This window comes from Boleophthalmus pectinirostris, unplaced genomic scaffold (assembly GCF_026225935.1).
Source record: "Boleophthalmus pectinirostris isolate CB_2022bp ecotype Guang Dong unplaced genomic scaffold, ASM2622593v1 HiC_scaffold_1, whole genome shotgun sequence".
NCBI classification, from domain to species: Eukaryota; Metazoa; Chordata; class Actinopteri; order Gobiiformes; family Gobiidae; genus Boleophthalmus; species Boleophthalmus pectinirostris.
In genome coordinates, this window is record NW_026570970.1 from 34,169,308 (window position 1) to 34,184,308 (window position 15,001).

At 36.8% G+C, this 15,001-nt stretch overlaps 2 protein-coding genes across 2 annotated transcripts in view; both read left to right on the forward strand.

Annotated features, from left to right (window-relative positions):
• The first annotated feature begins 888 nt into the window (after nt 1–888).
• Nucleotides 889–6,302, forward strand: med4 (mediator complex subunit 4). The gene is made up of 7 exons (XM_020927878.2): nt 889–1,045; nt 1,239–1,305; nt 1,710–1,880; nt 3,019–3,076; nt 3,162–3,248; nt 3,799–3,930; nt 4,538–6,302. The coding sequence occupies exons 1-7, from the start codon at nt 972–974 to the stop codon at nt 4,708–4,710; spliced, it is 762 nt and encodes a 253-aa protein (XP_020783537.1). The 5' UTR covers nt 889–971; the 3' UTR covers nt 4,711–6,302.
• A 456-nt stretch (nt 6,303–6,758) lies between these two features.
• Nucleotides 6,759–15,001, forward strand: part of sucla2 (succinate-CoA ligase ADP-forming subunit beta) — a 28,863-nt gene continuing 20,620 nt past the window's right edge. Inside the window, exons 1-4 of the mRNA XM_020927846.2 lie at nt 6,759–6,885; nt 9,353–9,545; nt 11,537–11,636; nt 12,810–12,972. Coding sequence (XP_020783505.2) covers nt 6,775–6,885; nt 9,353–9,545; nt 11,537–11,636; nt 12,810–12,972 — 567 coding nt within the window. The 5' untranslated portion in view covers nt 6,759–6,774. The remainder of the gene's footprint in view (nt 6,886–9,352; nt 9,546–11,536; nt 11,637–12,809; nt 12,973–15,001) is intronic.

Here is a 15,001-nt window from a genome sequence, read left to right on the forward strand (position 1 = left end):
TATTTAGTTTAAAAAGGTTCATTCATTGTAATGTGTGAGCTACAGTAATTTCCCTGAATCAATAAAGTTTGTATTGTATTCGCATTATAAGCATTTAACATTAAATTCACAATTAATGGCGTAGCTATATAGTTTCATGGGCCTGTTTATACTCCTTAGCCATTCGATAGGTTTTTATGTTTTAAAAATGGTTCAGGCATCTATTGGGATTTATTTATTTATATTTATTTTTTTCTTTATTTTTATATTTTTTTTATTATTTTTTAATTTATCAATTTATCTCTGAGAAACATTCGGAGACAATTTACATTTTCTTTTTGACCCAGACTTAGGAATTAATAAGATATACTAAGGCTATACTTCAGTTTAAACAATGGCAGAGAGATATGACAGAGAGGATTTGGCTGCTCCATTTACAAGAAATTACAAGCAACAACAACAACAACAACAACAACAACAAACTGATAAATTGACAAATAATACTTTTCATTATTAAATTAGGAAAATAGAGAGGAGAATTTGATTTGGCCTCTACCTCTTTTTATGTGCCTCAATTTCTTAATAATTAGGTTTGATAATTGGGGAAAAAAAACAAACAAACAAACAAACAAAAAAACATACTAATTTACTTTTTTTACTTTTTATTTATTTGTAAATATTTAGATTTTGATTGCATGCACTTTTTAATACTGTCTGCAGTCTGCACTTTATTGTGTATTAACCAATCTATTGTATCTCTGCACAATTAAGTTCTATCTGACATGTATTGTGAAGAGAATTAATTAATAGAATTATGAAATAGATTTGTACAGTGGTAATTCCCCTTTATGTGTTACTTTTCTAAGCATTTTAAAGTTTTTCTAAGCAATTTTATTCTCTCGTTTCTGTTTTTGCACACGGGAGGTCGCTGGTTGAAGTTTTAGTATGTTCAGCTCCACTTCCTGTCATGCGCAGAAGCCTCATCCCAAAACATGGCGACGGCGGCGGAGAAATCAACAAAAGAGCGGCTCGTGTCTGTTTTGGACGATCTGGAGGTTTTATCGCGGTAAAAACAACTCTTCTTTTATTACTCACACAATTAAACATATCCCCTTACGTCTGCGCAGGTATTTTCACGTTGTTGTGTTTTTTAGTGCACTTTATTGACTTGTGCGAAGCCTTTCTTCGTTCAACACATGCTTCCTCGTTCATTGATTCATACTTTCTAAATATATAAAGACTGCTTTTTTATTTTTTAGGGAATTGATAGAGATGTTGGCCTTGTCCCGAAATCAGAAATTACCGCAGCCAGGAGAGGATGCACAGGTAAGAAGGAATACACTTTAAATTGATAACCAAACTGTTATAATTATACCAAAAATAAATTTCTTATAAAAATAAAACAAAAAACAGAACAGATTGGATTTCTTTTGTCAGAAGCATATGTTTATAAGATTTTTCCCCAACCGATTATGCTATATGTTGACGTAATCGTTAACATTAATTAAACTTTTAAATAAGGGTTTACAGTTTTCTTTTTTTTTTTTATTTTGTGTCTATGATATTTATTTACCCAGGAAAATTTGTAGGTTAACATTTTAGCTTGTAATTTTGATGATTGAATAATGTTATTACTCAAATAGATAATTGTGGCAGTCTTTTCCAGAAATCATGGTAATTACCGTAATGTCATATCTTTTCTACCTAATCATATGGTTTTTATTTGTCAGATTTTGGAGCTGCTGGTTCAGAGGGACCGTGAGTTTCAGGACCTGATGGCAGTGGCTCAGTCTCAGGGCAAAGTTCATGAGGAAATGCAGCGTTTGGAGAAAGAAGTGGAGAAGAGAGACAGCGACATCCAACAACTGCAGAAACAACTGAAAGAGGCCGAGCACATACTGGTGGGTTTAACAACACGTTTACAACATGATACATGAACAAAATCATGTTCTTGAGCTTGTGAATATTTACTTATTCGACCCTGTACAGCACAAACTTGTAGTACTATTACTACTACAAAAAAATTTGCACTAGTGCAAAGAAAATGTACACAAAAAATTTTGAGCCCCAGAATATATTCTTTTATAAGTTGCAATTATTTTGACATGCCCATTATTTTTTCTTTTTGTTGTGTTTTAAAGTTTATTTGCATGTGTAAAAATGGGGTCGGGGATTGTTGAATGGATTGGACAGAAACCCCTCTGATCATCACACACTCATACATGCTGGGTGAAGTGTCTTGTGCATGAACATAATGACAGAAGCTGGGATTGAACCTGCAATAGAGCCCCTGAGTGTTGTTCCCTAGTTAATATGATAAAGGGCAAATTTTGATATTTAGGCTTTATGATCTTAGGGATGCAATGGTATTTGAATATGAATATTTAAATATGGAATTGTTCGATACGGGTGTCATGATTCGATAACATGTATTCACTTTATATGCACATGTGCCTCCATTGCTGTGTTGTAATTTTGGTCTGGAAGAATCCCCAGATGCAGTGAGTCAGTGGCGCCTGCAGGTGTACGCCTGTACACACTGTGCGTACTTGTATGTCCTAAGATGTTAAGCGTGGAGGAGAGTGACAGTGATTAATGACCATTAATTGTTGACTTTTTTTTACTAAGGGTAGGGCTGTAAAACTATTAACTATAAAGTTACTTCTGAGTCAACTGAAATATTCTAACAGAGGTGGGGTTTATCTTTCAGTCATTTTTAATTTTACGATGAAAGACCCAGAAATTACAAAAATATGAAATTTTCAATACTATAACTTAAAACGAACTTAACTTTACATGACATTAATCAAAAGCACTCGTATATGCACATGCATCACAACTTGGACTCGCAATATACGCAATCTTTTTCTCAGACTCTACATAAGTCATAGGTTTTACTCAGAATCGATATTGTGAACCATGTATCAAGGTACATATCAAATCATGACAAAACTGTATCATTGCATCTGTGGTAAATACCATATCTTTTACTGACAAAATACCGTCACCAGAGTACTTACATTATTTGTGTGGTTTCAGGCTACTGCTGTTTACCAGGCCAAAGAGAAACTCAAGTCCATTGACAAAGCCAGAAAAGGTTTGTTTCTACATGACTTTATAATTTACTGACTTTATAAGTTATTTATTATTTATTATATCTATGTTTTATAAATGTTTTGCAGGAAGTGTTTCGTCAGAGGAGCTGATTAAGTACGCTCATAGAATCAGTGCCAGCAACGCCGTTTGTGCTCCTCTCAACTGGGTCCCAGGTAAATAACAATAACCTTTGTATTCATATTTAAAGTGGACATATTATGTAAACTCAACCTTTACAAACCTTTAGCCATGTTACAGTTGGGTTCCTTCCCCATTAGCTTACTCGAAGTTCTATTTTAATTGATTCATGCAGTTTGATTCATGCACACATCCACTTCCCTATACTAACTTACAAAATATAAAATAATAATCTACATACAGTCTGTTATAGTTTATTACAAAGAACAAGATAAAGCATACTATGTCTTCTTTAAAACCCTTTACACAAATGATTAGAGATCAACCAATATGCTTTTTTTCCATTTTTTTTCTATATTTTAGTATCGAGTGCATCTGATGCTCAACATAAAGGAGAATTTTTATATTTTTAGGTCCTTCCTCTCTTTCTCTATCCCCTTTCTTTTCTACCACATCTTGTCTCTTTGCCCCTCACCTCTCAGTGTTTCCCCCCTCCCTCCCCCTCTCTCCTGCATTTATGATTAACTGGTCAAATAACTTGGTCTCCCTCTATTTAAGCTTGAACTTCCCCTTGCGTTTCCTCAGGCGACCCGCGCAGGCCGTACCCCACAGACCTGGAGATGCGCAGTGGGATGTTGGGGCTCATGGCGAATCTTCCCTCAAACGGAGTGAATGGACATCTGCCAGGAGACGCTCTGGCTGCAGGGAGGCTACCAGGTCAGAGCACTCAAATACTGACTATGGAAATAAGATGCAGTAATGTGGTTTGTTTTTATTGTTACTCATTTCCTTTTCCCATGAGCGTCGCAATTGTGATTGGATCTCCGATTTATGTTTTAATGGGCCCATATTACACAAAATTGACTCTTATGAGCTTTAAGCCATGTTAAAGTGCTGTTACCTCATCAAAAACAACAATATCTGGAGTTGTGTTTTGTTTTATTCACACTTTTCACACATAGATCAGAAAATAGCGTAATATGGGTCCTTTAATAATAGGATTCTGTTCAAGTTAACATTTTTAAATTTGCCCACAAGAAAAAGACTGAAATATGAACTGAAAAACTAATAATCACATTTCAGATCTAAACTACGGGGCAAACAGTTTTTATGCAGAAAATGTGTTGTTTGTGGCAGAAATTATTGTACATCAAATATTAAAGCTTCTTTGATTTGTTAATTTTGTCCAATCAAATTCAGATTTTGATTTGATTGTGATTAATCTTAAGTTTGTGGAAAATTAATTTGAGTGTGTGGAAAAGAGCAATGCTTTTGTCCTTTTATTTTCTATTGTTTATATTGTACTTCATGTCCCCCTCTTCAGACGTGCTGACCCCCCACTACCCGTGGCAGTCGTCGGACGTCTCAGTGGGGATGCTTCCTCCTCATCACGGCTCAGATCTGGGGCTGGAGCCTCCAGGGCACAACAAGGAGAACGAGGAGGATGTGGAAAACATGTCCACAGACTCGTCCAGCAGCAGCAGCGACTCGGACTGAAACAAACACTCTCAAAGCTTACACTGCAAAAAACAGTATCTGTGGTTAAAGTTGCACTATGCAACTTTTCTCGTGGAGGGTCTGGCATCAGCTTGTCTACAGAGAGATGTTATTGCTTTGCCTGGGATGTTCCACAGTATGGCATTAAACTAATATCTCAAAACAACATTAAAAACATGCATTATTACTGTGAGTAGGTCCACAGATCTGAAATGTAACTTGGCGTTGTGGTGTGACCTGCTCGTCTCCATGGAGATAAAGATACAGAGTTAAATGCCATCCTGTAGATCATTCTGACAGACCTTCTACCAGAAAAGTTACACAGTTTACCTTTAAGGTTCACTTGATTGAAGTGATATTGGTTCTCTCCATTTGATCCATAACCTAAAGTTATTCCTCATTTACCTTATACATTCTGAGCATCCTAATTATTCACTGTAATGATTTCATAAGCACTTTTCACGACTTAGAGATGGAGCGGAGCTTTGCCAGCACGGTAATGCTAACAGCAACAACTAGCAGCCTAACAGCACACCAGCATTGCTTCCTGGTTTTTGAAAGATAAAAACTGACCATATCATTCTGACCATAAGGGCTCCTTTTATAATATATATTTACAATTTATACATTTACAAAATATCCGTGCTGTGGGAAACAAATCCAGTACAGCCACTTTGTCTCTGGGGTATAAACCTGTTTTAATACATTTCCTTTTTAAAGTAAATTGTTTGCTAACAATTGAGAGCATTTAAAATGCTTTATTTTTGCCATTGGGACTTTTTCATTTATCTTTTCTATCTCAGAAACCATCAAAAATGTCATACAACAAGTCAGATAATCTAGGTCCTCTTTTGCAGCTCAACAGTGACCGCCCACTACACCAAACTTCTCATTTTCCCCTTAGACTTTTTGAAAACAAAAATACTAAAAATATGAAAGCTCAGGGCTAATGATGTAACTAAAAACCACAAGACCTTGAATTTTATGTAAAATCTGTTACTGAAACTTTATAAACCATTGAGTTTTTTTTTAGTTTTTTTTCTGCATCTTGTTTTTTAAATGTGCTTTTTGGATTTAAAACAACCGTGGATAATATTTAGCACATAGTTGGTTAGCCTTCACAATATCTTTAATCTCTTAATATTTGAATTTTTTGATGTCTATGGGAAAAATAATGGAAAAGTCACTTCTGGAACCAGAGTGGTCAGTCACTGTTGAGCTCCATTACATCAGTCGTACTGGTCAAAACACTGCTCAATTTTTAATGAACATTCTGAATGCAGATTACTGTGTAAGAAAAGAAAGGAAATTAAAATGTAGCTATGGACAGTTAAGGCAACACGACTCAACAGGCAACAGGAAGACACTAACTTAACCTACATTTAGACAAACTGCGAATTGAATCTTTACATTATGGGTTTGAATGGATGAGACTAAATACTGACACCATCAGCTGAAATATGCTTTTGTTTTGTGGTGATTCTTGTCACTGAATTTTCTGCTCAAAATATTTTTGTAATTACATTTTGTTTTGTTGTAAATAGAAATGTACATATTCAGTCATGTAAATAAATGTTTTCAGAAGAACAAAATGTGCAAAATGAATTAGTACTTTTCAACTGTAATTACATAACATTTTTGATGACCACTACTTATTACTAGATGATTTGTGGTAAATGGTCAGTAAATATTAAGGTTACTTCTCTGAGCTTATAGGTGACAAAAGCTGTTGACTTGGCTTCTGAAATATTTCACTTTTTCTAATGTTTATGTTTTATTCAAGTTATTTGCTATAAACATAAATCAGATGTCCAAACTCAGTTCCTCTGGAATAGTAGCATGACAATTCATTTTTTATTATTTTATTTGAATATTATTTTTAAGTAGCCTATTTTCTTTTTACTTCTGTACCCACTAATACATTGAATAACTCTAAGATACATTTTATTAGACTTATAGCTGGCCATCTTTTTTTTTTTTTTTTTTTTTTTTACAAATAATAAAAATACTTAATCCAATTCATGTTAAATCTGAGTGATGGCCCCTCTCTGTTGATGACAGCGCATGCGTCGAGCCTGCCGTACTGAAGACATGGCGACCTCCCTGATCTGCGGCCGTCTGTCGGCTAGCCTCCGAAACTCCGGGGCTCGGAGCGCCCTGAGCTCCGCTACAAAGGTGGGTCTGCGCCAGGGTTAAAGCATGGGTCTCAGGCTTCACGGACATATGTGATTTATATCTTTAGGTCATTTCTGGAGGATGCAATAAAACAAAAACGAGCAGGGTCAAAAGTGACATTAGCTCTGTCCCCATTGAGAAAGCGTTGTTTTGGCTAAAGCTGTTAGCATGTCCAGCTGTCAAAGCATTGACGCTCACATTAAGCAGTCAAACTGAATAACGATTATGTTAACTGAACCATCAAGACTAGTATTTATTTATATAACTGTGTGAAATCTGTATGTTTATTTCTGTCCTTTATATCATGTTGTTATTGTTGAGCTAAGTGACCTCCAGAGCCGCCGTAGCTGCTAGCCCCGTCTCCCCCGGCACCTGTCCACTCTCTCCCGCTGCGTCCCTCCCTCTGTCCCGGTGGAAAGTTGTCTTTGCTAATCCTGATCCTTTGTCCGCATCGCACTGTGGTAATAGCGGAGATTTAAGAGCTCATTCCAGTGTTACGATAACAACGAGAATGCAGAAGGAAAATAAGGAAGAATGCACCACTCTGTACTAACTGAGCTTGAACAAGACCAAACAAGTCACTATAAAACAATCTTGTAGCTGGTTATTTATTCATGGAAACAACGCCTTTGCTCACAGTCTGGAGAAACGTGCATGCAATGAACTACTATACTAAAAAAAAAATAATAATAATAATAATATCATACTTTGGAACATTCTCCATGAAGATAGATAAGTTCTATCAACAAAATGTCCATGGAAACAAGCAGTAACAGGCCCTCCTCCAGGCCAAATAAGAGCCGGGTTTGAGGCAAGAAGCAAGCCCACTCACAGTAAGGATGCAAGTTTTTCATTGCGATAAACAACCAAAATGAAAAACAAAAAAATTTTGTTTATTTTCTGGCTAAAAGGTGCCAACTATGGCTTTAAGGTGCATCGTAATTGTTTAACATAGACATGAACTACAATTACATATTTTCTGATTTGCCTGGAATTTGTAATATGAAAACAAAATAGAGCCACCAGCTTGTCTCCATGGAAATGTTATTGCTTTGCCTGGAATGTTTCACAGTATGACATTAAACAATCTATCTAATATTTATAAAAATAACAGGCCGTTTCATAGCTTAAAAATACCTTAAATACCATAAAATCATTCACTCTTCTTTCTGTGAGCAGGGTTATCTTCACAGATCTGACCTGTACCTTGACCAGGTTGTCCCCCCCTGCACGGAGAAGAATGATTTTAATGCCATACTTTGGAACATTCTAACCTCAAGCACCAGAAAAGTGACATAGTGTGCCTTTTTAAAAATGAAGATAATCATTCATAAGTCTGAAACAATTAAAAAGTTACATTTCTCAAGAAGATTTTGAAAACATTATTGCGTTATGATCTTACTATTACTGAGTTTCACTTACAATAAAAATGTCCCTACCTCGCAGTGTAATAACTAAACATTTGTAGTACTAAATGCTGTAACTATGGTTGCCTTGTTGGACTTTATTAACAGTAACAATAACAGTAGCTGTAATCTACTCAATGCTATGTGATATCACCATGGAGGACAGCTCGGTAAACTAAATGCACTTGTTATTGTTATCTTAAACGTTATTATTTTGACTTTTAAAATGGCTGCTTGAAGCCTTTAGAATCTGACACCAGGCCGAGGGTTGCTGGTTCTATTTCTGGCCCGTTGAGTTTTGCGTTGGACTGAGCAGAGGCTGTTGTTTTCTAAATACCTCCAGAAGTGTAAGAAGAGGACGCACTGATAGCAGGGAGAGACTGTTAAGTGTGAGGCAATACAAGAACACAGAATCATAGTCATTATCATGCTTTGGCCTTTCAGACGTTTGTTTACTTTTACAAGGTATAAGCAAAAAAATGCGTCTATAAAAGTGTAGAGACAAACTTAAAACTTACTGATACGTATGCTTCATGACGTGTACAGTACTCTGAATACATTTTCGATAACACTGTTTTTTTTTATCAACATTTTTAATTATTATGGTGATTGATGTAGTTTGATGTTCAAACATAGACACGCCCACACCCTCATGCTATTGGTCAGTCTCTGTCATGCTCTGTGAGAGTGACAGGTGGATTTAACCAATCACAGAGAAGCGTGAACTCTCAATCAACAGTAGGGCGAGTTTGAGACAATATAACTGTTCATTTACATCTAAAATGTTTACATATTCAATCAACTAAAATTCATGAATGCTCTTAATTCTGAAATTGTAATTCTTAAAAGCAACAATGAAGTAATTTTTTTATTCGCCAGACTTTTGTTTTGTTTTGTGCATGTGTGTTTGGGTTTATTGTTTACGTGCAAAAACTCGGCCTAAATTTGACCCACCAAGAGAAAAATAAAATCATCCATCCCCTAAAGCCTAAAGTTTAATGCTTACATATTGTTGTAATATTGATTTTTGGAAATAATTTCGATCTTTGGTTTGTCCTCAGATTCTGGGCGGTTCGTCGGGGCTCCTGGCTCAGTGCTGCCCCCCTCAGCCTCCTCACTGTCAGCAGCAGCAGAGGGCGCTGTCTCTACACGAGTACATGAGCATCGGGCTGCTGAAGGAGGCTGGGATCTCTGTCCCGGAGGGAAAAGTGGCGAGCTCCTCAGAGGAAGCCTACGCTGTCGCCAAGGAGATGGGTCAGTCACAACGATATCACTGTGTCTCAGAGTTTCACCACACACAGTTTATTGAACCAACATTTTTCATTTCATTTTCATTTGTAAGCTTCATGCGACTTGGACTTTCCAGAGTTACTGAGGAAGTTTGGGGTTTAATTGCATAATAATTTTTAGGAACAATGCTGATTATTACTTTTTATATTTGAATTTTAGGTTGCAACATGCGCTACCAGTCAAATGGATTTGATGTTTTACTTTACTACTTCCCTTATTTTGACTACTTCCCTTATTTTGGCTGCTTCCCTTATACAGGAGACTATGGTGGCTCCCCACAGTCTTTTCCCCTATAGACTAACAACAACCTGGACTATATCGGCATAACTACACTTTGCTGTTCAATGTATTATCATAAACTCAGAAGAGACTGCATTGTTAAAAGTGACTGGTTAGAGGTCCAATATTACACAAAACTGACTCCTGCGAGCTTTATCCCAAGTTAGAATAACCCTTTATTATTAGTCTGTCTACATCTCCAAAGTTCAAAATGCTCTGTTCCACCTTGTGTTTTCATGAAGTGGTAGTTTTCAAGTTAGAAGCTACCTTTCATGTTTTCTTCAGTAGAGACGGGCAATTCCAGGGCTGAAATAATCCCAGTGATTCAAGTAAAGGTGTATGGAGTTTAAAAATACAATGGAGTAGGGATGTAACAATAACCAAAATATCATGATATCGTATCGTCAAAGTTCTCACAATAATATCGTGGGCCATCACAATATATCGAATTACAAGTCTCTTTGCCTAATTTAAGAGTTGTGGTGCAGCATTAGCTAAAAAAAGACAGAGGGAACTACACAGACCATGATCCTTTGCTCCATTTCAGTGTAGACTACATGAAGAAATAACATTTCTAAGCACTTTTAAGTCTTAGTTCTTTTTATTAAGTCTCGTCAAGACATTTTAAGAGGAAAAAGTAGGGTATTCACAGTTTTAGCTGTTTAGCCTTCACAGAATATCGCAATAAATATCGTACCGTGAGATGTATATCGTGAAAATATTGTACTGAGAGATTTGGATATCATTACATCCCTAATCGTGAGCCTCCCCATCATATTGTGAGCTTTCCCACGATATCACAGTAAATATTGTACTGTGAGGTTCATACCGTGACAATATCGTATCGTAAGTCTTGGATATCGTTACACCCCTACAGTGGAGCACTTCCTGTATAACCACATGACATCACAAAGTGGAACAGAGTGTTTTCAGTTTGAGAGAAGAGAGTGTGAATGAAACAAAACACAACTCCAGGTATGTTTGTGATGAGGAAACAACATTAGAACATAGATCAGAAAATTGTGTTATATGAGCCCTTTAAAGATTAAATATATGTAGAAAGTGGCATTTAAAAATTGAAAGAAATTAAATAAAATAAACATTATTTGTTCCACCATAATTTTAACCAAATCTAAGGGAAACGCTGTTCCAATATTATGCAGCCCTATTCCAGATATTGCTAAAAAAAACATATGATAAAAAATTAAACTGTTTCTAGTGGAGGGTCCGTCAAATGCTTTTCTCTGTGGAGATGTTATTGCTTTGTCTGGACACAATGTTTCACAGTTTAGTATTATTAAGCCTTTATATCTTCATGGACACCAAACCAGACCAAGTTACAGGTCAGACCTGTGGAGAGGCAACCCTGCTCACAGTCAGAATTCCTGTTTTTCTAGGTATTTTTTGAGCTATAAAACCACCTGTAATTAAATAAATGTAAAGTAGAGCTGTTTAATGCCATACTGTGGAACATTCCAGGCAGAGCAATGACGTATCCATAGAAACAAGCAAGAGATGGACCCCCAACCAAAATGTTACTCTGTGCACCTTTTTAATTTGGACTTGAAGCACAGGCACACTTCTTGTCCACTCAGAGTTTCTTTAACACGTGCATTTCTGTTTGTTCACGAGACCTTTTCATGTATCTGATCTCCATTGTGTGTTCATGGTTTCAGGCACTAAGGACCTGGTGGTGAAGGCCCAGGTTTTGGCTGGAGGTCGAGGGAAAGGCACATTTGAGGGAGGACTCAAAGGAGGAGTCAAGATCGTGTACTCGTGAGTTTAACCAATAATGCACTTAACACAGATGGAGACACTTACAATACCAAATGGAGCACAGGGATTCAAACATCCACTCTATTTATCCATAAGAACTTCAATATAGAGTTATAGCTTCATTTTCCTTATAAGAAAAAAAATCTGCCGCTAGTGTGATGGGTAATTATCCATAGCATGACGCATGACTTTGCTGCAGTGACGTTTGCATTTTTTCTAACACATGGGTTTGTTTCATATATTATTTAAACTATCAAAATTCTAACAAAATAATCCACGGGTGTCATAGATTTGAAAGTAGCAGACATACGCACAGTCTGTCATTTTTGCTCGAATTAGGACAACTAACAGTTAATTTAGTAGTTGACTAGTCAGTGATTATTTCTATTGTTATTATTATTTTTTTTAGATAAATAGAATTCAGCAGTCTCCAACCTGTAGTTCGGGTATTGCCAGTAGTTCTCCACCCCCTTCCAAGCAGCTCATCATGGGATTTCTCAATTATACGTATTGTGCTGAAGAACTCTAATGTGATGAATTAAATGCCTGTTACCATTGTCGATGTGTAATTTTCCGGTCTAACTCGATGCATCATTAACTGGATAATAGCTTTTGTTTTATAGGCTCGCTGTGGCTCTTATAATTACTCAGTTTCTTGCGACCGTTAAATGAGTAGCTCTCTGGCATTTTTCTTTTGTAAAGGTAGCTCACCTGAGGAAAAAAAGAGACCCCTGCCAAACAAGAACACGATACCTCCACAAACATGAAATGCATGGGATTCTTGTATTGGTCATTGCTCCTGGACCTGTTAACAATGTTGTGCACTATGAACAGAATCCTGCGTTATAAAGATTAATTCATTAATCAATCATTGCATTTATATAGCGCCTTTCAAGATACCCAAAGTGCTTTACAGAGCATTATTCATTCACTCAACACTCAGTGGTGGTAATTTACTGTTGTACTGACCAGGCCCAGCACTGCTTAGTTTCTGAGATCTGGCGTGATCAGGCTTTGACAAACCGGTATGGCCAAGAGAGATATGTTGCAAATCATAAATCTCAACTATATTTTTCCTCCAGAAGTTATTATTTATTTTATTATTATATGTGTATTATGTTTAATCCATGGATTGTTTGGTCTCCTCACCTTTCGTCTGACTGCCCCCTGTAGGCCAGAGGAGGCGCGGGACATCTCCTCTCAGATGATTGGTCGAAAGCTGTACACGAAGCAGACCGGGGAGGCGGGGCGTATCTGTAACCAGGTGTTCATCTGTGAGCGACGCTACCCACGAAGAGAGTACTACTTCGCCATCACCATGGAGAGGTCCTTCCAGGTCAGTATCACATTTATCACACTATAAAAAGGTCCCAGCGTGTAGGAGTGGGACGAGACGAGACACCTTTCAGTTGTGCAATCCAGTTCACAATTTTGGCCTCACATTTAAATAAAATATGTTTCTGTCATTGTAGCACTGCTTTTGGAACTTAAATTTCTCTCGAGCTGTAACTCTGTAAAGCTTTTTATTTTGAGATTTATATTGAGATTTTGTGGAGCAATCTTGTCCCATCCCTTTTATTCCATTTAATCAGACCATGAATGAAGTGATGCATAATCAGCACCATGGCAATTTACAATTCAACATCCTCAAAATGTCACCTCTAAACAAGAAACTGAAGCCCACGAATAGCAAGTAGTAAATTAATCCCAACATTTCCTCCTCGTATCATAATAACTCTAGATGAAAAATACATGTACACTAATCATATTGCAAGGTATAAAATGCATGTTTTAGAATCGATCTCTAATTCATACAGTATTTGCTTAGAAATACCACCAGATGGCAGTATATAGCTATGACAATCGAAAATGAAAATCCTCTCTTTGAACTCACACAGATTTTATAACAGTGACAAACATTCATACATTTTTTAAATTGATGTAAATGTACCCAAAAGTCTCATTATTTTACACGTTTTTCTGTACGTTTCCATAAGTAGAATCATTTGTTGGTTTTCCCAGTGGCTCCTATGTCAGTGAAATCCATTATAAGACATTAGAGTGATTGTGGTCAATGGGCTGTTACAGTGTTTTGTATAAGGGCTGTGCAGGTGAATAATGATAATTCAACTCGCAAAGGAACATGTGAGAGAACGTTTAGAAAGAGCTGCTGACGTCAAAGATCATCCCAATCAACCGAAACTACACCCCGGCCTAACCCTAATCACCATAACACATTTGTAAAGGTGTTACTTTTGCTTTGTCTTCATGGATGTTATTACTTTGACTAGAATATTTCACAGTATGGCATTAAACATTACTGTCTTAAAGGAGACCAAACCAGGCGAAGTTACAGGTCGGATCTGAGAAGAGGCGATCCTGCTCGCTAGGGATGGACATTCGATTAAATTTTCTTTATCGATCATCGGGAGAATTAATGATCAATTTTTGATTAATCATTAACGTTTTTATATTCAAATTATTATATTACTAATCTGCATAAACTCAACGTTACTTTACTTTACATAAACCATAACCACTATAGAGCCACATCAGCCCATTTGACATTTTACTGCGTTAACTTAAACTTAAAACCGCATGGCTGATTTGCATAAACTAAGCAAAAAAAAGAAAAAAAAAACAGCTCTTGTGCGTTGATGCGGTTCAGCTTCTTTCAGACTAAAGGACACGACTCAGTGAAATATAGGTGTTCTTTCTGTGACAGAGGGATGTTGATGCTGAAGGTGAGTCTGTTCTGTGTGTGTGTCACGTTGGAGGTGCTTCATGTTTTCAGTGCAGGTTTAGCGCAGCTCTTTATGTTGCAGTAACCGGGATACTGCGTTTACATGCACCATGATGAAACCGGGACACTGATGGGCATGTATACACACTCTTTGAGAGGTGAGAGGTGTGGTGCTCTCCAAGAAGGTGCCAGAGCCGAAAACATGGGACTGTGAGGCCACAACTCCAGTGTTTACACTTTCAGACGCAGCTTCGTATCTACGCACAGAAACCTACATTCGGTTTGTCGATTAAAAATGAATGTAATCAATAAAATTCTTAATGATCAATTATCGATTAGTCGACTAATCATGCCCATCCCTACCGCTCACAGTCAGAATGCCTGTTTGTCTAGGTATTTTTGAGCTATAAAACCATATGTAATTGAAGAAAAAGTATAAAGTAGAGCTGCTTAATGTCATACCGTGGAACAATGACATATCCATAGAAACAAGCAGGTGACGAAACCACAACCAAAAATTACACAGTGCACATGTAAATCTGATATATTGCTGAAGAAAATATAGACTATAAATAACAATATTGAAATTTATGCCACTTATGCCACAATAACAATAAAGCAG